Raw genomic sequence first — 24,534 nt, forward strand, 5'->3', positions numbered from 1 at the left:
GTACAACTCGTCCCGCAAAAAACAAGCCCTCATATGGCAAGATTGACGGAATAATAAAAAAGTTACGGCTCTTGGAAGAAAAGGAGCAAAAAACAAAAACGCAAAAACGGAAAGTGCCCGGGGGCTGAAGGGGTTAATATAACTGGGAAAGTGGAAGATTACGAGAAACTAAACCTTGTCCTCAGTTTTAGAAAAGTTTCAATATAAGCTGAGTACATGGGTAAAATTGCCATTATTAGTGGTGGGACGTACCAATTTACTTAAAATGATTTGCATGCCACAATTACTGTGTATACTGCATAATTCCCCAGTGTGGATATCACAAAGGTATTTTTATAAAATTCATGGTCTGTTCAGGGAACTGATTTAGGGGGAAAAATCACTACGAATTAAACTACTGGGGAGGGGGGCTCGCAGCTCCGAACCCCTGGGCGTATTTTATTGCTGCCCAACTGCAACATATTAGAGGTTGGAATGACCTGGGAGGCGGTGGGATACGATTACTCTTAAAGCAATTTCTTAATTCCGGGGACTTATATGGGGGACTAGCGGCACTACAGATTGCACTTAAGGGGGAAAGTATACCAACTTTGATGTTGTTGCATAAATTGTGGGGGAAAATAAGACTCATTCAGAATCTGCACAGTATCTCACAGTTTACTTAAATTTGAGTTACCCCATGGATTTCGAACGTGTACAAATTGCAAGGATTTACTATGTGGGAAAGCAAAGGGATACGGGGATTCTCTCACATATTGGGGGAAACCGGTGAATTGAAGGAATTTGTACAGCAGGGGGAGTTTGACCTACCCCGACAGCAGTTTTATCAATACTTAGCGTTGCGACATGCGTGGTGAGCAGAGGGAGTACAGCTCGAGCAGGGGCTTCCTCAAAATAGGATTATAAATAGAATTGCTGAGGTTAAAACCTCGGGAGGCCTAATCTTAGTAATATATTTTAAGTAGTCTTAGATTCAATACCTGTAAAACACCTGTATAAGTCTAAAGGGAGGGAGTCATTGGCCCCATTTGAAAATGGCCTGTGGATGGAAATTTTAGAGAGGGTGCCGGATTTATCCCTCAGCAAGTCCCATCAGTTATCTCAACTCTTTAATACACCAAAAATATAGAACCCCAAAATTTATGTAAAATCGAGGTAATACGTTTTGTAATATATGCAAAACCCAGTGTGCGGACCTCATTCACATGATGTAGCCATTCCCCAAGCTCGACCCTTTTTGGAAAGAAATAATTGACATTATTAATAGTCTATGCAGTGGGGGTGGTCCGGTCCCCCCTAGTGTACGTGTTTGGGTACATTGAAGACCGGTGATTGGCGAATATGGCAAAAAAGCGATAGCTAGAATGCTATATATGGCTATAAAGCTAATAGCGCAGCATTGGTTGGATGACAAGATCCCCTCTATTCCGGAGTATATTAGAGTAAAGTGAATTGGCTGATTTAAATATGTAAAAAACGATATACAGTCTTTTCAGATACAGTGTCTTAAATTTTGGGCATCTTGGGTAGCCGGCTCAGGCTTTGTCTCAAGAGAACTGCAGAGATGCCAATGTATGTAAAGCGCTATGGAATCAATAGCTGCATATAAATGAGTAAATATTTTTTATTATTATTATAATATAGATTTCATTTAGGCCTCCTTTGAATGTTCTCATTCTGGTGTAAAGTGGATTTCGTTTTCTGTAATGTCGAAGAATCCATTTTACATATCTATTTAGTGATGTGATGAATGTAATGGATATCAATGCGCTTACCTCCTGTGTTGGGGTTTTCTGTAGGGGGGGGGGGTTAAAATAAAATACTGTTTTTGTTTGAAAACCTTTTAAAAAAAAAATATTGATTTAAAAAAAAAAAATTCCTGTGCGGGGAGTTTTTGTTTTTTTTTAAAAAAAAACACATCTAATTGTGGAACTTATTATTCCAAGATCTATTGATTAAAATGTACTTTATTAGTGGGAAAACCCCTTTAATATCTGACCTCTGGCCAGACAGAAGTTACGGGTACTAGATGGTGCTGCGGGACCGGAGCAGTGACAAAAATGGATGGAAATGCAAGAGTGGGCAAATATAAAAACGGGGACATTGATTTAAAGAACTACTCCAGCACTAAAAAAAAAATAAAAAAAAAAATTCTGGAGTGGTGCTTTAAGATGCAGGTAATAGTGACAACATGGTATGAAGGGAGATGCCTTCTGACAGGCTCCCTTTAACATAATGCATGCATTTGGCATATACTTTGTGGCTCTTACCTTTTTATAGGCCTCATGCGCACACTGCGGGGGTTTTTTTTCTTGCGTATTTGCCTCGTTTTTCAAGTGCATTTTTGGTTACCAAACTGCATTCATTTCCTTCCCCAGTCTGAGAGCTTCATTTTTTTCTCTGCGCACATTGCAGGTTTTTTTTTGGCTGAATCTTTGTGGTGACCACAAAGATGCAGCACGTGAATTCTTTTTTTCTTGTCCCTGCGTTCCTTGGCGTAGGGTCCCCCTATATTATGATACCCAGCACAGATAAAGCCACGGCTACAGGCCTCAGCCCCCAAGCTGTGCGCTTATGTTGGCTGTGTTATCAAAATAGGAGGAATCGCATGCAGTATATATTATATTTTATAATATATAAACATAAACTAGCGTGTTGTCCCAACCACCGTCCCCCCCCCCCCCCACCCCCCTAATTTTGATACCCAGCCAAAATAAAGCTGGGGACTGGTATTCTCAGACTGGGGAAACCCATGCTTTTTGGGCGCCACACAGCCTAAAAATAGCAGCCTGCAGCTGCCCGGAATTGCCGCATCCATTAGATGCGACAATCCCACCACTTTTCCCTGCCCTTCACAATTGCTCTGGTGCGGTGGCAATCGGGGTAATAAAGGGTTAAACTCAACCCACTGCTACCACCAAGCCTTAGATAAGTAATGGGAGATGTCTGAGATACCCTCCCCCCCCCCCCCCATTACTAATCTGTAAGTGAAGAGAAATAAATACAAACACCCAAAAAATCCTTGACATATGATACAAAAAAGCACCCTGTTTCACCATTTTATTCCAAAACACCCCTGCAGGTCTGACGTAATCCACATGAGGTCTCCCGACTGTCCTAGCTCTTCTACATCCAAATTCACAGTGCGTGTTCATGGAACATGACTGCCCGCTGTGAGCTTCAGGCAGAGACGGAGTAAGCCATGTGGTCAACGGTGACGTCACTCAGGTTCGCAGAGGCCACAGTTGGAGTTTTCCCAAGGGGACCTCAATGAACTCAGTCACTGAAGTCACCTAAGGTCAAGTTACTTGCGGTCACAGGTGGAGGGCAGTGGAAAACTCCAGCTGTGGCCTCAGCTAATCTGAGTGCTGTCACTGCTGATCACGCAGCTCTCAGTCTCTGAACACAGTGACTTTGTTTTTGTTTTTACATTAACTTGGTATTAAAAGGGTAATTTTAACAAAGATTTTTTGTTTGACACGGGGGAGTCAGCCCGCCACATCCATCATAGCAAACCATTAGTGATTGCGCTCTGAGGGGGAGGCGAGGCTGATGGCACAAAACTAATGTCCTGGCAGGATCACTGCGTTTAAATGACGCTGTTGGTGATTGACGCTGGTATTTAAAAGGTTAACAGCAGTGAGCTTGTAGAGTCACTGCTGTTAAAGGCAGATGCTAGCTACTTAATATAGCCGGCATCTGCCCTATGTGATGTGGGCTCTGATTCTGTGCCTGCTCCAAAGTACCTGACACACGCCATGATGTAATGGTACTTCATGGAGCACTATGGGGTTAAATAGTAAAATGATTCTTATAATAAAGTTTTGTAATGAAGAAATGTGTCCACCTGCTTATCTGTCCTTTCTGTTCTCTAGGTATATGGAGGCATGAGAGGCATGAAAGGATTAGTGTATGAAACATCTGTACTTGATGCTGATGAGGTAAGATCTACAGACAAAGCGAGTTACCCTATTGTGCCTTATTCCTATAACTCTCAGCTCCATATTTGTTTCTAGGGCATCCGCTTCCGTGGTTACAGCATCCCGGAATGCCAAAAGCTGCTGCCCAAGGCACCAGGAGGCGAGGAGCCCATTCCTGAGGGACTTTTCTGGCTCCTGGTCACTGGGGAGGTCCCCTCACAAGAACAGGTAAGTTTCTTGTAGAAATTTTCTGTGATTAATGTGAGCGTTAGTTATGTCACAAGCCCGGTGCTGCTGTCTGTATGTGCGTTACTGCTATTTCATTGTAGCGTTTTTTTCTGATTGACAGGTTAATTGGCTCTCTAAAGAGTGGGCCAAGAGAGCTGCTCTCCCCTCACACGTCGTGACCATGTTGGACAACTTTCCCACCAATCTGCATCCCATGTCGCAGTTCAGTGCTGCAATCACCGCCCTAAACAGTGAGAGCAACTTTGCTCGGGCTTATGCTGAAGGCGTTAACAAGGCCAAGTACTGGGAGGTAAGGATCCAGCCTGACGAGGCGCAGCATGCCCGGCATCACCATGGTGTGGCCGCCGCTCACTCTGTAAAATGCTGTATGTGCGTAGTATAAATTTGTTTAGATTTTTGCTCCAATGACCCAATTGCGAAGGATGTTCTCAGCCATTCATAGTATATAATTAGTTAAAACCTAGATACTTCGTAGCATGATGGAACTACTCAAAATTCTGTGTGTACAGAAATTATGCTGAAAGCATGTGGTGTCGAGAACAACCTTTAGGGGGCAGCTTGGTGCAAACTAAATTGGGTATTCTTCAGAGACTTTTACTGAGGTTCTGAGCTTTTGTGTAAGCATGAAAAGGATAAGTTTAGATTAGAGATGTAAACCTGAGTGAGACTGACACAAATATTGGTTTTCACAAAGTTTGCTGCTTCATTTATAGATCTTTAGTCTGATATTTCTATGGTTAATGACATGGTTTGTTTTTGTTTTTTTAACTGTTATTGACAAATGCATCATTTTTGCATAAAGACGCAATATTTGCAGTATTGATCCTTATTTTTCAAGACGTCTTCAATTTGTCCTGAGATGCTGGATATCCGCTTCTGGGCCAGATCCTCGCTGTTGGTAAAGCATTGTTGTCTAATCAGTGCTTGGGGTTTATAACCATTTGAGTATTTTTGGCTGTAAACTAATATTGAATAGACTCGGGGTTCCGGGAATATTATGTTAACAGGAAGATTAAATCATTATTCCCATATAGAAATTTTCTTTATTTGGTATAAAATATCACACCACCAGTGTATAATATATAAATAGTGACCAAGGGGGTCAATTCTGTATAACAGTAGGAAATACAAGTGTATTCAATAAACACAGTAATCGAATTACCGTATTTTTCGCTTTATAAGACGCACCGGATTATAAGACGCACCCCAAATTTAGACACAAAAAAAGGTAAGAAAAATGGGGTCCGTCTTATACTCCGGTGTTCTCTTACCTTAGGGTGGCAGCAGTGGTGGTGAAGCGGGGTCACAGGAGGCACAGGTTGTGCTGGCAGGCGCGGCGGGTCAGTGGCCGCAGGGTCCGTGGTGGCGGCAGCAGCAGTGGCCCGTGGTGGCGGCAGCAGCAGTGGCGGGTGAGTCGTGCAGCAGGTCGGTGCAGTGAGTGTCTGTGTCCGCGGTCCCGGTTCAAATGATGGCTCAGTGGTGGCAGCGGCGGTGACTGCTCAGTGGTGGCAGCGGCGGTGACGGCTCAGTGGTGGCGGTGACGGCTCAGTGGTGGAGCAGACCGATGTCGTGTTTTCCCAGTTTGTCCGCAGTTCCGATTCAAGTGATGTCGCCCGGAGCGGCGCATGCAGCTCTCATCCAAGGGCTCAATCTGCGCATGCGCTGACTCCCAGAGCAGCGCATGCGCAGATGGAGCTCTCATCCAAGAGCTCCATCTGCGCCCGCTCCCGGCGCCATCATTTGATAGTGGGACCGGCGGACAAACTGGGTAACTTGCTGCACAGCTGCCTGCCCTGCACGCACAGAGTGGCAGCCAGCAGGCTGCCCGCCCACCCTGCATGCAAGCGGCCGGGTACCTGTGCTTGCGTGCGGGCGGCAGCCAGGTGCCTGTGTGAGGGCGGCAGCCGTCTGCTGCCCGCACGGGCATCCGACCGCCGGCCGCACACAGCGCCCGGCCACACACAGCGTCCGGCCGCACACAGCCACGGGTACCCGGCTGCCACTGCACGCAAGCACAGGTACCCGGCCGCTTGCACGCAGCCACAGGCACCCGGCCGCCCGATCGCCGCACAGACAGGACCCCCAGGTACCGCTATATTAGGATTATAAGACGCACCCCCCATTTTCCTCCTAAATTTTTGGGAGGAAAAGTGTGTCTTTATAAAGCCAAAAATACGGTATATCGTGAGGTTCACATAGAAGGATCACACAAATAGCCAAACTTAGCTTGAGGACTGTAATTGATGTGTTCAGGCAACGCCATGTAATGGAAATTGATTAAAATAGTGCAGTCCAAAGGGATCCAAGTAGCTATAGAAGTCCAGGCAGCTATACACTGGTACTGTCCAGGTGTACTTTTTAGCAAGGTGAACCATCAGCCATCATAGATATCATATCAAGTCTCCCCCTCGACGCGTTTCCCCCACATAAAAAATGTGGTTCATCAGGAGGCTATACGGTAAATACAGTCTATCAGAGATCACATAAATAGATGTAATACAAACAAAGTAATCCACAGTTAGATCTACAACTCATGTGGCATGAAGGTGAAGGAACAAAACAATAGAGTACTTGCCCGTGTAGGTATGATGTCAGATATGCAGGTCCATAAATAGTATTGAGTATTTTTGGCCACCTGCTTTTTCAGGATTGACCACAGATTTGTAAAGGGAATCGGTCAGTGGGTTTTTGCTATTCCAATCTCACAGCACCATAAGGTAGGGATAGAGACCCTGACTCCACTTAGTTTACTGGGTGCGCTGCAGTGCTCCGAAGTTGTGGTGTATAACTCTGCTCACACCACAGCTTTCTGTGTCCTTTGAGTAGTGACAGAGCTGCTAATTATTGGTGGGGTTGGACTAGGATGTACAAGGCCAGATGTCCTATAGTGATCTCTTGCTGATTAAAACACTGATTGTATTGGAACCGCAAAATATTCCAGTGAGAGTTAACTGCAATCAGGGTGTCTGTTCCTACAAAATACTGCTCTCCAAATACATAGCAAGAACCTGCTGACAAATTCCCTTTTAATGAGATTAAGGCTCTGTGCCCACAGGACTCTGTACCTGCGGATTTCGCCGCGGAAAACCTGCAGATTTATCTGGATTTTCTAGCTAAATCCGCAGGTTTTAGCAAGTACACACTCCCCATGTTATCCTATGGGACATGGGGAGTGCTGTGCCCATGCTGCAGTATGTACGGATGCAGAATATGCTGCGGATGGCCCGCAGCCGCACATACTGCATGTCAATTATTCCTGCAGAAATCCTGCCTCTCCACTATGGAGATAGGGGCTGGGACTTCCGCAGGTAAGTCGCACAAATATATGCAGGTTTACCGCAGATATTTCGCTGGATGGATAGCCGCAGGTACATTGTCCCATGGGCACATAGCCTAAGGGGCGTTTCCAGGCCATAGACTCAAATTTTCAATGTTTTTGTTCACCGAACCACTTGTTTATCACTTTTGCCTTGAGACATGGTCTCCATCATGCTGGAAAAAGCATTGTTCATCATCCAATTGCTCCTGGATCGTTGGGAGAAATTGCTCTTAGAGCATGTTTATGTAACGTGGCGCGGGGTGGTAGTCGTGGGTGAGGCAATCGTCTGCTACATGAAAATAGAGGTCCTGGCTGGGTGTGTGGTGTTTCACTCCGGAGGCTATATGCATTGGCTGGCCATATGTTGCCTGTTGTTTTGGCCGGCCAGGACCAGATGGTACAGTTCATTGAGGGAGACCACAAGTTCATAAAAAAACGTAGTTTTACTGAACATTAACATGGTATCAACAACGTACATAAGATGGCGGATACAAATCTTCTTGCACATTTCAATATCACAGAGGATCATTAAGCACATTCCTCACTTTAGTTGTTCCAACCTTCATAAGTCCTTTTCTTCCTTTCACTACTCAGCCTAGTGCTACATCCTTGGAAGTCAGTGTCCTCCTCAAGCAGCTCCACGTCTTCTCCCTTCTAGAGGGGTATCGCTAATATGGCTGGACTGAGCTATAAGCTGCTGAAGACATCCCAGGGACTCTCGCTTAAGACACTCCCTTCGTTCCTTATCCTGCTGTGTCTTGCACCAGGACCCGTCTCTCTGTCACTCGTTCGTTTGGTCAGTGCACTGACCCGGCTCCACTAGATCACTCTGTGCCACGGTAATCTCCTTCCCTTTCTCAGTTGTTCCCTCTTTTCCTCGGTCACATTATTCTGTTCAGGACACCCACGTCATGCGGCTCCTGCTCCTCAGATCTGAGGTCTGCTCCTGTCACAGGCTGGGCTCTAACTGACGTTTCCACAGCAACCGTTTCTCTCCCTCAGCAGTAGCTCTTTTTCTATTGGCTAATCCTAGAATCCCAACTCACCTGTCTGTCACCGGGCAGATTTAACTTTTCAGCTGCATACATATAACACTAATAACACCTTATTATACATTATATACTACATAGTACACCTTATACCTATACACATACTGTACATTACATCTTCAATATTGCTACCCTTCTACCTAGTAACATTCTCTACTCTGCTACATCTTATACATTACAATACCTTACACTATACATTTATAGATAACATTACTTTATATCTTATCACATGTATATATTTAAGAACACATTTGGTGTCTTCAGGGGTAGGAACTCTACCACCATCTTACATTCCTCCCTTCTTGAACATGGCCGTCCCCAACCATGTCTGGACCTGTAAGACACCAAACAGGGCTACATATACGCTTAAAATGACACTCTCCATTCCCGATACTGAAGAGGTCCTCCCCTCTTTTGGATCGGTACGACCCTAGTCCCACTGGATTGGGACCCTGGAACAAGTGGTCAAGTTTTTAAAGTAGGCCATAGTAGTGTTCACCCATCCTAGCACAAGATGAGGGCACAATCTTTAAACATTTAACAATAGCCCAAAAATCCCAAGGGCTCACAAGTTGCACTCCTTCCTTGAAACTTCAAAACGGCACAAAGTCTCAAACTATGGACTAGGCAGGCACATTGAGTCATCTGTTTCCTCTCCTCCTGCCCCTTAACAGTCCACCTGTCATCACCCTGAGGAGAGTGACAGGCTTCCACCCTACTTTCCCCAAACATTGGCAAAGTCCATGGGGGTAGAGTCCATAGTGGACTGAGCAGAGCCCATATCAGGGGCTGGTTGAATTCATGAGGGCAATAGGGACAGAGTCCAGGCTGGAAAGGCAAAGTCCTTGGGGAAGGGTGTAGAATCCACTCACAGCACACAGTCCTTGAATCCAGCAGTGGAGTAAACGGGAAAAACAAACCAAACTTTCAGGCATCTATGGCCAACAAGAGTCCTGGATTTTTGTGCCTCCGACTCAGGGCACAACGAGTGCAATATGGACCTCAATATACCGACTCCTTCTTCTAGGGTGGTGCTTATTTTGGCTCAGCTGCCCGTTTCTTTTGAGTTGCCGTCCTTTCTCCATCAGCTTTCTGTGGTAGGCGAGGGTCTCTCCTTCCATCGTGCCCTCCAGGAGTGGGTACTGTTCAACACAGGCTGGCATCTCCAGGCATGGTTCCTCCTCCTGCAGGTATAGCGTTTGGATGGCTCCATGGACCTTGGCACATTTTCACTTTCTTGCCACCCATGATGGGCGGGTCTTTTTTAAACTTGTGCCATTGTCCGCCATCTTAGTGCCTATGCCTGGCTTCATTTTTGACCGCAGAATGGTTGCAGTTTTAACAGTGGATCGAGCCTTCTCCGCTTCATGCTGGTTTTCATGAATCAAGGCCTGATCCTGCAGACTATGCAAAGTGTAACGTGGCGCGGGGTGATAGTTGTGGGTGAGGCAATCATCTGCTGCACCCCGGCACGCTACATGAAAATAGAGGTCCTGGCTGGGTGTGTGGTGTTTCACTCCAGAGGCTATATGCATTGGCAGGCCGCATGTTGCCTGTTGTTTTGGCCGGCCAGGAATAGATGGTACAGTTCATTGAGGGAGACCACCAGTTCATAAAAAACGTAGTTTTACTGAACATTAACATGGTATCAACAACGTACATAAGATGGCGGACACAAATCTTCTTGCACGTTTCAATATCACAGAGGATCATTAAGCACATTCCTCACTTTAGTTGTTCCAACCTCCATTAGTCCTTTTCTTCCTTTCACTTCCCAGCCTAGTGCTACATCACAGTCCTTGGAAGCCAGTCTCCTCCTCAAGCAGTTCCACGTCTCCTAGAGGGATATCGCCAATATGGCTGTACTGAGCTATAAGCTGCTGAAGACTCCTCAGGGACTCTCGCTTAAGACACTCACTTCGTTCCTTGTCCTGCTCCTTCTTGCACCAGGACCCGTCTCTGTCACTCGTTCCTTCTGTCATTGCGCTGACCCGGCTCCACCAGATCACTCTGTCACGGTAATCTCCTTCCCTTTCTCAGTTGTTCCCTCTTTTCCTCGGTCACACTATTCTATGTCCTGGTCTCCCTCTCTTCAGGACACCCACATCATGTGGCTCTGCTGCTCCTCAGACCTGAGGTCTGCTCCTGTCACAGGCTGAGCCCTAACTGACGTTTTCACAGCAACCGTTTCTCTCCCTCAGCAGTAGCTCTTTCCCTATTGGCTAATCCTAGAATCCCAACTGTCACCTGTCTGTCACCGGGCAGATTTAACTTTTCAGCTGCATACATATAACACTAATAACACCTTATTAAGCATTATACATTATATACTACATATTACACCTTATACCTATACACATACTGTACATTACATCTTCAATACTGCTACCCCTCTACCTAGTAACATTCTCTACTCTGCTACATCTTATACATTACACTATACATTTCTACATAACATTACTTTATATCTTATCACATGTATATATTTAAGAACACATTTGGTGTCTTCAGGGGTAGGAACTCGACCACCATCTTACATTTATACCATTTTTTTTATTCCTGGCAGTGGTTAGACAAAATTGTGAGTGAACCACCCTCCCTTGGTTTTGAAGCCCCCCATACATGAATGGTTTACTTTTAGCAGATACAGGACTCATGATAAGTCTCACCTTTTCTTCTTTGAGCAATCGTTCTTCCAGATGTCCCAAGTAGTCTAAGGCTTTGTGCGCACATAACTTCTGAAATTTCTGCAGCGTTTTGACAGCACATGTGCGCTTCAAATCGCTGCAGAAACACTGCGTAATGGCTGCAGTGTTTCAGCAGAATTCATGCGCTATGGATGCTGCCTCCACCATAGACAGTGGGAGCTGCATCCAAAGTGCACTAATTGACATGCTGCATTTTAGTATGCACGGATTTGGGTCAAAATGTTGGCATACAAATCGCTGAGTTCAAAAAAGCAACGTGCGCACGTATCATGCACATTCATAGATTGTGCAGGGGACGCATGCATTTACGCTGCAGTGCAATACACAGCGTAAATGCGTGCAATGACGCAATGTGCGCACGAGACCTAAGGAAGCTTAATCAGTCAAAATACATTTCACCCCAGTCCCCCATACTTCCTGCCACATAACTTTTATCTCACAAAGCTCTCTTCAGATTGCTTGAGACATCTGGAAGAATGCAGAAGTCAGTAAGGTTCTATACTGTAAATCCTGAGTCTTTCCATAATATTGATGTATTTGTCACAGTATAAAAACCTATGAAGTGCTTAACATTGTATTTTAGAACCATGGAAACGTCTGACTAAAAGATCTAAAAACAGAAAAACAAAATCAAAACTTATCCATGATTGTAGTTTGCAGAACAAGTGTCCTGTAATTGGATTACACCTAAAACAAGTTCAGTTTGGAAAAATTCACTTGGTGAAACCTGATAATGAAATATTGTCAGACACATAGATGCCGTCAGAGGGCTAATTTGAGGACACTAGGAAGTGCCTATTGCACTGAATTCACTAGCCATGCTCCAGGGGGCTGCATGCTGATTCTTGTACCATCTGAAATGGCCACGTAGGTAAAGACCCTATACACATTAGACTAACAGCCGAACACATTGATATTGGCAGGTTATGCTGACAGTCTTTCGGGTCCTCTGACAAAGGATTGTCAGGGAAAATAAGGATCCAGCATGTCTGATTTCGGACTCTCTAAGGCTATGTGCGCACTAGGCGTTTTTACCCGCGGACTTACCCGCGGTTTTGCTGCGGAAATTTCTTGAGAAATGTTTGAAATCTTTGTGTAGACATTTCCCAGCAAAACCTATGAGAAAAAAAAATAGCTGTGTGCACGCTGCGTTTTTTTTCTCAAGAAAATTCTTTGAAGATTTTCTTGAGAAAATTTCTTGAGAAAATGTGCATGTCACTTTTTTTCCGCAGGTACCTGCGGTATACCCCCAGTATTTCACTCCATTCACTGTAATGTAATCGCGAAATTCCGGGGGTATGCCGCAGGTAGCAAATGATGTGCAGTATACCCTCGGTATAGCCGCGATTTACCTGCAGTAATGTTCATCGCTGCCTGCGGTTTTGCAGGAAGTGATGTCATTATGACAGAAGGTGAAGCGGAGCAGAGTAAACACAGACGTCACACTCCCTGGACGCCGCACAGAAGCACTTCCGTGTGACCTCCAGGTGTCCGTGCAGTCTGTGTCCCGCTCCGGCTCCGCGGCTGCCTGCTCTGCAGTGTCAGTGTCTGCCCGCAGTATCAGCAGCTTGTCACACTGCAGCGCAGGCAGACACTGACACACAGCAGTGCGTGCAGCCGCGGGGATGACTGGCGCTGCTGTCAGGAGGTGAGATGAGATCATTACCTGCTGTGACTATCTCCTGCCTCCTGACGTCACCACTGTCACTGCCGTCTATGCCCGTCTCACGAGCGTCCCGAGACTGTCACTAGCGGTGACGTCACGGGCTCTCGCGATACTGCTGACAACGTGGCGGGCATAGAAGGCCGTGACAGCGCTGATGGCAGGACTGCAGGAGATCATCACAGCAGGTAATGATCTTATCTCACCTCCTGACAGCAGCGCTCGTCATCCCCTACAGTGACCTGGGCTGACCTATTGATGTTAGCTCAGGTCACTGCATTACTCTCCCAGCCAATGGGGAACCTTCTGTTCTTCACTTACTGGGACAGTGACTATGGTATGGTGGGACCCCTTCCCTTATTGGATTACACCAGACCCGGATTTGATTGTTCTTGTCAATAAATTGGTGAAAGAGGGAATGTGGGGAGTGTTTTTTTTTTCAAATAAAACTTTTTTTTGTCTTTTTTTTTTTTTTTATTTCTTACTGACTGGGTTGGTGATGTCAGGTATCTGATAGACGCGTGACATCACTAACCCTAGGGCTTGATGCCAGGTGACATTACACATCTGGCATCAACCCCATATATTACCCCGTTTGCCACCGCAACAGGATAAGTTAGGGCGAAACGCCAGGATTGGCACATCTAATGGATGCGCCACTTCTGGGGCGGCTGCAGCCTGCTATTTTTAGGCTGGGGAGTGTCCAATAACAGTGGACCTCCCTAGTCTGAGAATATCAGACCCCAGCTGTCTGCTTTACCTTGGCTGGTGATCCAATTTGGGGGGGACCCCACGTTTTTTGTTTTAAATTATTTATTTAACGTAAAATAACAGCGTGGGGTGCCCTCTGTTTTGGATTACCAGCCAAGGTGAAGCTGCCAGCTGTGGTTTGCAGGCTGCAGCCGTCTGCTATACCCTAGCTGGCTACAAAAGATGGGGGGGACCTCACGTCATTTTTTTTTTTTTTAATTTATTTTTTGGCTAAATACAAGGCTAGGCACCCTTTAGTGCCACATGAAAGTCACTAAAGGGTGCCAGCTTAGAATATGCAGGGGGGTGGGACATTATATAGGTCTTTCTCATCTATTATCTATCTATTCATCTATCCATCTTTCCCTCTATCCATTATCTGTGTATCGATTATCTATTGATTATCTATATTATTTATTGCAGTTCAGCATAAAAAAACCGCAGGGACCAACCTGCGGAAAAACCGCGGCAAAAACGCATGCGTTTTTCCCGCGGTTTTGGTGCGTTTTTTTTTTACCGCAGGTGTAGTAATCTTCAACTCCCGGAAGTTTCTCAAGAAATTTTCTTGAGAAAAATCACTTTTCTAGTGCGCACATAGCCTAAGACAGGGGTCTCAAACTTGGCTGGGTGTATGAGCCGCACATAAAAAAATCAATTGGGGGGGTGTCACATTGCTGGACAAAGTGACACTTTTATCGGTATCATATAATTATATATATATATATATATATATATATATATATATATAATCACCTTCCCCCCCCGTATATTCGGATTATAAGACGCACCCCCCTACTTTCCCCCAAAATTTGGGGTAACAAAAGTGCGTCTTATAAAGTGAAAAATATGGTATATCTCATATATTTATCTATAGATACAGATAGATATCTCTATATATAATCCCATTTTTGGTGCTAAAAAAATGTTAAATGCTTTATTTCCTTTTTACATTATATCTTTCTTGTAAGTGATATAGTTTTACAAATGGCAGCATATAGTAATTTTGGCCAACCTCTTTTAGTAATGTCCCCCATCTTGTTCCATATTTTGTAGTACTGTGCCCATGCTCAGGTGGGGGAGCAAAAACCTGGTGACAGATTCCCTTTAATGTGACGGCTTTGTGGCTGTATTCTTTCATCTGTTTAAAGCCACCGTTCCAGCTTCAATGCTGCGCTAAGAATCAGTGGCATATTTGATGTCTGATGATTGGGAAATTAGATCCGCTGCCTCGTCAGAAATGACTGCCTTAAGGCTGCTTTACACCTTACGATATCACATACGATATCGTATGCGATGTGACCCGCCCCCATCGTAGGTGAGGCACGTTCAATTTGTTGACCGTGTCGCACAAACTATTATTTCCCGTCACACGTACTTACCCTTCCATACGACCTCAATGTGGGCGGCGAACAACCACTTCCTGGAGTGGGAGGGACGTTCAGCGTCACAGCGACGTCACGCGGCAGGCGGCCAATAGAAGCGGAGGGGTGGAGATGAGCGGGACGTAAACATCCCGCCCACCTCCTTCCTTCCGCATTCCTGGCGGGAGCCGCGGGACACAGGTAAGATCTGTTCATCGTTCCTGGGGTGTCACACACTGCGATGTGTGGTACCTCGGGAACATTGAACAACCCGACGTACAATTTTAAGGAAATGAACGACGTGTATGTGATGAACGGGTTTATGTTCAATCGCACGTAGCTGTCACACGCTACAACACCACTAACTATGCCGGATGTGCGTCACTTACGACGTGACCCCGCCGACACATCGTTAGATTTGTTGTAGCGCGTAAAGCCCGCTCTAAAGGGACTCTCAGCACAGAATGATTGTTCAATCCAAGTACAGGCGCTCGGTGCATCATGGCGGGCCAAGCATTTATACCATCTTCCCACCTGCTTGTTTTCCCTCTCTCTACTCTCCCCTCTTCTGACAGCTCTGGCTTCATAGAGCCAGACAAGGGAGTAGCTAGATGGAAAACAAGCAGGTGGGAAGGTGTATATGTGATTAGCCCTGCCATGATGCACAGAGCGCCTGTACTTTGTCAGCTCAGAATGACTTTTCCTTTTAATTCCAGTGTGAAATCCCAGCCACAATAATGTTGAGACCCTTTTCTTAAACTTCTCCACACCCCACACTGTAGATGATAGTAGATGATGCAGTTAGGGCTACATTCGCACGCTGCGTTTTTGGCTGCAGTTTTGTTGTCAGAACTTTGACATTTGACTTCCCAGCAAAGCCTATGAGAAGTCAGATTTTCTATGCGCACATTGCAGTTTATTTGTCCGCGTTTTATTTGCCAAATGTTTGTGACAAAAAAAATGCAGCATGTGCATTATTCCTGCGTTTTTGTCAACATTTGTCACAAAAACGCATGTTGTGAAAAACTCAGCAAAAACGTTGCTACAATTGCATTTTTTGTGACCTTTCCAGGCTCTCTGACAACGTGCTGTTTTGGCTGCCGTTTGTGAACACAAAAAGATGCAGCATGCGCATGTAGCCTTAGGCTATGTGCCCACGCTGCGGAAAATGCGCGGATTTTGCCGCGGATTTCTCGCGGAAAAGCCGCGGATTTTCCGAAAATCTGCAGCACAGCTACTCCCCAGCCATTTCTATGGCATTTGGGAAAATGCTGTGCCCACGCTGCGGATTTTTCCGCAGTGGAAATCGTGCGGATTTCCGTGCGGAAAAATCTGCAGCATGTCAATTATTGTAGCGGATTTCTCCGCAGGGTCCCATATACTTGCCTGCCTTGATAGAGACCCGAGTCACTTTCTCTGTCCGGTGTAGCGGCAGCGGTAGCAGCGCGGTGGATCCAGCCAGGTACAGGAAGGAAGAGGTGGGCGGAGCCTGCACGAGCTCCGGTCATGTGACAGCCGGAGCTAGTTCAGGCCCGCCCACCTCCAGCTCAGTGAACCAGACGCTGCCTGACAGTGACCCGGCCGCCGGAAAGCGAGGTGCTGCATGATGGAGGTAAGTATAAACTTCCCCGATCACGGCAGCACTTGTTCTGCATTGAGGATGCAATGCCAAAGCCATGGCACTGTATCCTCAATGCAGCATATCCGCACGACATTCCGCAGCATGGAAACAGACAAAAGTTGTGGTGCTGTTTCCTGGGAGCACCTGCGGAATGTCGTGCGGATATATCCGCAGGACAGTTTCCCCGTGGGCACATAGCCTTAGAGTAAATGCATACTTGCATTTAGAAAACATGAAGCATAATACAGCAGCAGCGCAGTAGATGCAGCAATCCCACGTTTTACTGATTGTGGATTTGCAGTGATGTGCCACTTACATCTGCAGCTATTTTGCTATGTGAACATTTACCATTAGTCGTCACTTTGCAGATTTATTTGCAGAAATTCTATTTTCTTCGAGAGCATCTGTCTTTGCCCCATTCATCTGACCAGGGATAAAGAAATCATCCGAGTAACATTTCTAGGGCTGATTTTCAGATGGATACATGTTTTTACATTCCCTTTGCTTCATGTTAGTATATAAATATGGCTTTTTTTCCTTTCGATATAACCTGTGCATTTTTACTCCACAAGGTCACACTTGTAGAAGGTGATGGAAGGACACACTAGTTATGTTTATGAAGGAGGTGCTTAAGTTTCCATGAGTGTCTCCTCTCCACCCATCAATGTCCTTGGCTTTGTGACAGATCTGTCATACATTTACACAGAGAGCTGTGGTGTTGGGACACTAGCACGCTAGTAGAATAGGTGGAGATCCCGGAGCGCAGCTTGCTTTGGCTTCTTGTTCTGTAAACCCTTTGTTAAGGTGATCCAGCCTCTGGGGCTCATGTGACTTCTCAATGTCCTTGGAGTCTGCGGTAGATCCCTCCCATCAGCTTTTATGTGCACGCTCCATACCGGGTATGCAGAGTATTTAATGTATGCTCTGGGCATGAGGACTGACGTACTTTGTGCTGGACTCATTGACACTGTTCTATAAAGGACACATGGAAACTTCTCTGGAAATCTGGGATAAATATGCTGCCTGTGTTCAGGAAGAAGACAGCTTGTTCCAGTCAGTGTCTTCTCCATCTCACTGTATAAATGGTTACTATTGCATAGACAACAACTAGTTAATTTTTAATGTAATGATTGCTGCAGTGCAAACCTGAACCCACCTCTAAGGGTAAATGCACACGTAGTGGATTTGATGTGCAGATTTTCTGCAGCATTACTGCTCTGTTTCTGCAGCAAAAGCACAGGGAGAGGTCTGCCAGGAATTTCACATAAAGAAACGGTAACGTGGGATAACACATCAAAAGCAGACGTGTATTAAAGGGAACCTGTCAGCAGAAATTTCGCCCAAAACCTAAAAGATTCCCCTTCTGCAGCTCCTGGGCTGCATTCTAGCAAGGTTCCTGTTATTGTGCCCCCTGTGAGACCAAAATAAAGACTTTATAAAGTCTTACCTTTTTGTATGGCAATCTTTTTTATAGTAACGGGGGCGGGCTTTGTGGCGTCCGTTATTCTGCCTCCTGGACTTTTATGCCATCCCCCATCGCTCCTTTCCATACCCGATGACGCCGCCCAGTGCTCCAGCGGTCCCCGCACATGCCCAGTGCCAGTCTCACGGGACTAAGAACAGTATGACCGCTGGTGACGTGTTGCGCAGGCAAAAGATTATGGGCGCCGCTGAGATTGTCATCAGCAAGTACCCGCCCATAATCTTGTGCCTGCGCAACACGTCACCAGCGGTCACACTGTGCTCCCGTGAGACTGGCACTGAGCATGCGTGGGGACCTCTGGAGCACTGGGCAACGTCATCAGGTATGGAAAGGAGCGATGGGGGACGGCATAAAAAACCAGGAGAGAGAATAACGGACGCCGAAAGCCCGCCCCCGTGACTATAAAAAAAGATTGCCATACAAAAAGGTAAGACTTTATAAAGTCTGTATTTTGGTCTCACAGGGGGCACAATAACAGGAACCTTGCTAGAATGCAGCCCAGCAGCTGCAGAGGGTGAATCTTTTAGGTTTTGGGTGAAATTTCTGCTGACAGGTTCCTTTTAACTGCTGCTTGCAAAAATGCAGATTAATAATCCCATTGCTGGATGGGAATTTCTCAAGAGAACCTATCAGTAGGCTTTAGCACTATAAAGTAAATACATGGCCATAATGGCACTGTGCTGCTGATTAAATGGACACCTGCAGAGAAGGGTCCGTGCATCAGGGTGGGACTTTGGGGTAGGGTCTTTTTGACTGCACCCTTTTGTTTCCTCTATAGGTCACTGATTGTTCAGTGACCTGCCTCCTTTTTGTTAATTCCACACGGCTACCATGATTGCAGTGGGCAGCGCGTGCGAAGTGTGATTCTACAGGAGGTCTTCAATAAAATGGTGACGCATGCGGAGACTGAGATTTCAGCAAATTACCTCTCCATTAAGCAGAAAACATAATTCGTTGTTAATCAGTTTTTTTGATCAGTTTTTGTGTGTTTGTTGTCAGTTTTACTGTTTTGTTATGTTAATCGCTCATAGCACATGGATTGTGTGCGACACTGACTGTGAGTTTCAGGGACCTGTAGATTTGTATCTGTAATTTTTATCTGTGACGTGCATCAATTACACATGTATTATATCTGGACATTGGATTTCTGTGCTGCTGTATCTGTTGCCTATTTAACCTTCATCTAGATGCAGTGATGATTTGTAGCAGGCCTTAGTATAATAGAGAAAAAGGAGCCAGCATGATCTGAAATTGGCATGCATCATATAAAAAGTGAAAATTCACAGATTTATTCCAACTGTACTATAATAAAAAAAAAAAAATTAGATTTTTAGCAAATAATTGATCAATTTTTTGAGCCACCCCTGCCAACGTCACGGCAAATCTCAATAGGGGGGTCCTACTCTATATTCTGTATTTCATGTGCCATGCGGCCTCCTAGATAAAGTTAAAAGCAGAACCATAATGGAGCACACATACCTGTAACCTGTATATCATAGCCGCTTCTATGTTGCAAAAGAGGCAATTGTGGATAGAGACCAGCCCAGGTCCCAGCATGTGGAGCAAGCTCTACACATACCAGGACTATATCAGAACTGACCCTCCCAGTGCTAGACAGCAACCATTGATAAAGGCGGACCAGATCCAAGAATGGTGCTTAATTAGCATTGCCTGTGGAAAGGGGTGAGGTAACCCAGGTTACTGGGAGGGTCAGTTCTGATATAGTGCTGGTATGTGTAGAGCTTGCTCCACATGCTGGGACCTGGGCTGGTCTCTATCCACAATTGCCTCTTTTGCAACATAGAAGCGGTTATGATATACAGGTTACAGGTATGTGTGCTCCATTATGGTTCTGCTTTTAACTTTATCTAGGAGGCCGCATGGCACATGAAATACAGAATATAGAGTAGGACCCCCCTATTGAGATTTGCCGTGACGTTGGCAGGGGTGGCTCAAAGAATTGATCAATTATATTTGCTAAAAATCTCATTTATATTACAGTACAGTTGGAATAAATCTGTGAGTTTGCACTTTTTTTATGATGCATGCCATTTTCAGATCGTGCTGGCTCCCCCCTCTCTCAGCCTTAGTATAATGTAGACCTTTGTATGCCCCAGCAATGTCTCTCCTAGCTGTGACCTCTATAGTGCACACAGGTACACGACAGTAAGGTCTACGATTTACCAATTACATTGCATCACTTATTGTTTTCGATGGTTATGTGAACAGTATTAGACCAAATGCTTGTGCTGCCCGAACAATTAGGCATGCTAAATACAACATGCCTAATCTCATTTTCCCATGTCATTGCCATCAAGAGAGTGAGTTAGAGTCCTTAGACATCAGATTTTCCGCCTATCCAGATTTTGGTTGACTTCTCCATTTGCATGGCTGTCCTTATGTCGTAGACAAGCAGTGTCATACATGTCTATTTATACATACATTTCTGTATTCTAATTATATAAACGTTTGGGTTTTTTTTTCCTTCTTTATAGTTGATCTATGAAGACTCAATGGATCTGATTGCAAAACTCCCATGCATTGCAGCCAAGATCTACCGTAACCTTTACCGAGAGGGAAGTAGCATTGGAGCCATAGATTCCAACCTGGACTGGTCTTACAATTTCACCAATATGCTGGGATACACAGACCCAGAGTTCACAGAGCTCATGAGACTCTATCTTACCATCCACAGGTACTTTGCCTTCACAGAAATTCAGATACAGATATAGCAGAGCTGCACAATGCTACAGAGCAGACGTTTTCATTTGACTTGCCGCTTAACGACCTACAAAGCTGTAAGGGTTTGTGCGCACGTTGCTTTTTACCTGCTTTTTTGCTGCTTTTTCTTCTGCGCTGTTTAACCCCTTCAGCCCCCGGGCACTTTCCGTTTTTGCGTTTTTGTTTTTTGCTCCTTTTCTTCCAAGAGCCGTAACTTTTTTATTATTCCGTCAATCTTGCCATATGAGGGCTTGTTTTTTGCGGGACGAGTTGTACTTTTAAATGAAATCATAAGTTTTACCATATAGTGTACTGGAAAACGGCAAAAAAATTCCAAGTGCGGAAAAATTGCAAAAAAAGTGGGATCGTACAATAGTTTTTGGGATATTTTATTCACGGTGTTCACTATATGGTAAAACTGATGTGTGGGTGTGATGCCTCAGGTCGGTGCGAGTTTGTAGACACCAAACATGTATAGGTTTACTTGTATCTAAGGGGTTAAAAAAAAATCACAAGTTTGTCCAATAAAAGTGGCGCACGTTTTGCGCCATTTTCCGAAACACGTAGAGTTCTTATTTTTTGGGATCTATGGCTCAGTGATGGCTTATTTTTTGCGTCTCGAGCTGACGTTTATAATGGTACCATTTTTGCGCAGATGCTACGTTTTGATCGCCTGTTATTGCATTTTGCGCAAAACTTGCGGCGACCAAAAAACGTAATTTTGGCGTTTGGAATTTTTTTGCCACTACGCCGTTTACCAATCAGAATAATTGATTTTATATTTTGATAGATCGGGCATTTCTGAACGCGGCGATACCAAATATGTGTATATTTATTTATTTTTTAACCCTTTAATTTTCAATGGGGGGAAAGGGGGGTGATTTGAACTTTTAGGTTTTTTGTTTTTTTTTTTAATTTTTTAAAACTTTTTTTTTACTTTTTTTATTTTATTTTACTAGTCCCCCTAGGGGGCTATAGCAATCAGCAATCCGATTGCTGATCGCTATCTGCTGATCACAGCTATACCGCTGTAATCAGCAGATTCAGTCACTTTCTTTCTTCCTCTGCTCCGTGCCGAGGAAGAATGAAAGTGAAACTTCGTAGCACCAGGCGTCATCACATGACCCTGTGCTACGATGGCAACCACCGAACGTCACGTGATCACTCACGTGACGTCCGGAGGGGGCGGCGGTAAGTAAAAAAGATGGCCGCGCGCATGTAGATCTCGCTGCCAGACTTTGGCAGCGAGATCTAAGGGGTTAATGTTCCGGGTGGAATGAGATTCCACTCGGAACATGTAGGCACACATGTCAGCTGTTGAAAACAGCTGATATGTGTGCCGATCCACGCCGCCTGCCCGCGGCAGGGGGCGGGGCTTAACGGGACACGATCTATGACGGATAGATCCGTCCAAGGTCGTGAAGGGGTTAATGCCAAAATGGATGTGTTCTTCTATTCAAGCAAAGTCTATGGGAATTTGGGTTTCTTGTTCACACTATGTTGTTCAAAATGCTGCCTTTTTGTGGCAGAACTTTGGTCAAAAACTCAGCTTTTCAAAGAAGCAACATGTCAATTGTTTTTGCCATTTGGGTTTTGCACTGCAAAGCTGCGTTTTTGACCAAAGTTCTGCCACAAAAAGGCAGCATTTTGAACAACATAGTGTGAACAAGAAACCCAAATTCCCATAGACTTTGCTTGAATAGAAGAACACATCCATTTTGGCATTAAACAGCGCAGAAGAAAAAGCAGCAAAAAAGCAGGTAAAAAGCAACGTGCGCACATACCCTTAGGAATGTATGCAGTAGACTCCGAAGCCAAGACTGCTTCATACCAGGCAGATGATGGCTATGTGACATAGCCAGCGATTACTATACTTTAACCACTAAAGTGCCGCTGTCAATCAGTGACATTTTATTGAGGTTGGTGCCGCTGTGCTCTAGCAACGGCTACCATCAGCCCACTGTGAGGTGATTACTGGAACCGGCGGATATCATAGTAGTGTAAATGGTATTGCTGTGATTGTACTGACCTGGACAATCATGTTACCAGGCGAATGCCATAAAAACAAAAACCCATACAGCAGATTTGCGGTGTTTTATTTCAGATTTGCCATTTTTTTTTCTCCACCTATTTTTCTCTACATTACATGGTAAAATGAATGGCGTTATTCAAGACTACAGCTTGTCCCACAAAATATCAAGCCCTCATACCTGAGGGGAAGTCTATCGAAAAAAACAGGGCTCTTGGAATAAAGAGAGGAAAAAATTCCTGTATCAATAACATGCTAAAGACGACCTCAAGTAATCAGTTTTGCTCTTTTGTTCCCGCTTTTCTGCTGAGTACTCTGTTTTTGTTGCTAATTTTATGGTTGTTACCAAAGGGTCGTGGCTTATAGCGTTTTCTGGAGGCGCTTCTGCAGTATTACCTTAGAAGCCACACCTCATTGGAAAAAAAACAACAAAAATTTGCACTAAACATTTAAAAATCAGTAGGAAAAAAGTAAACAAAAACGAACTTCTTCCAGTAATGTAAGTGGTTTCCAGAGAACTTGCGATAATCACATCTTATCACCAATGAATGAAATATGTAGTGTATCCATATTTTGGTCTTATATTAACCCCTTCATGACATTGGACGCACTGTTACATCCAAAGTCGTGTGCCTTGTTTTGACGTGGGCTCGCACGCCAAGCCTGCATCTTTAGCCGACGTGCCTCTAAAAGCCATGGGTGGAACGGAAATCCGCACACTGCACACTTTAACACTTAGTTAAATCCTGCCGTCAATCTGACAACTGCATTTAACACCCGTCACTCCCTGCTGCCATTTAGAAGCCACGTGATGTGGTCATGGGGTGCCTATGGGTTGTCATGACATCCAGAGGTTAGTTGATGACCCCTATCTGTCACGACTAACTTCTTGTGAATGCCGGCTATGAGCCGGTGTTCATAGGTAATCATTTCTGCAGTGCTGATATATGCCAACATTGATAAATTAAATTTATGCTGCCTCACTGTTATATAGAATATACTTGAAGATACTTGGCAATAAATTTGTCTATTCATGTTTGTCCTTCAGCTACAACATTGCATAATTTCTATAGTAGGATGCTCAACCTAATATTTTTCAAACTTTCCTTTCCTGGGATAAAAGCCTACAAATTTAGGTCTGGTAGGATTCACCACTAATTAAAAACAGCTTTAGAGCTCATGCACACGTTGCCGAATTTCATGCATTTACGCTCCGTATAGCACTGCAGCGTAAATGCATGCGACCTGCGTCCCCTGCACAATCTTTGAAGATTGTGCATGAGACGTCCGCACGTTGCGTTTTAGAGCGCAGCGATTTGGATGCCAAAATTTTGTTCCAAATCGCTGCGTTCTAAAAAGCAGCATGTCACTTATTCCGTGCGCTTTGAATGCAGGCCCCGCTCTGTCTATGGCAGAGGCTGCATCCAGAGTGCATGAAATCTGCTTTTTTTCTGCAGAAACACTGTATTAATTATGCAGTGTTTCTGCAGCGATTTGATGCTCGCATGTGCTGTCAAATCGCTGCAGAAATTTCTGCAGGTACACGACGCAACGTGCGCACATAGCCTTAGGTTGATGGGGAAGGATTCCTTGGTCAAAAATCACCATCTCCAATAGAATACTTCAAAGAAAGAACTGACAATACCACCCTAAGAGTATGT

General features: G+C 44.9%; 1 protein-coding gene across 1 annotated transcript in view; it reads left to right on the forward strand.

The window, feature by feature from the left end:
* CS (citrate synthase) overlaps positions 1-24,534 on the forward strand; it is a 52,290-nt gene that overhangs the window by 22,151 nt on the left and 5,605 nt on the right. Inside the window, exons 4-7 of the mRNA XM_075336962.1 lie at positions 3,876-3,941; positions 4,017-4,148; positions 4,270-4,458; positions 20,619-20,818. Coding sequence (XP_075193077.1) covers positions 3,876-3,941; positions 4,017-4,148; positions 4,270-4,458; positions 20,619-20,818 — 587 coding nt within the window. The remainder of the gene's footprint in view (positions 1-3,875; positions 3,942-4,016; positions 4,149-4,269; positions 4,459-20,618; positions 20,819-24,534) is intronic.

This window comes from Anomaloglossus baeobatrachus, chromosome 2, assembly GCF_048569485.1.
Source record: "Anomaloglossus baeobatrachus isolate aAnoBae1 chromosome 2, aAnoBae1.hap1, whole genome shotgun sequence".
Lineage (NCBI taxonomy): Eukaryota > Metazoa > Chordata > Amphibia > Anura > Aromobatidae > Anomaloglossus > Anomaloglossus baeobatrachus.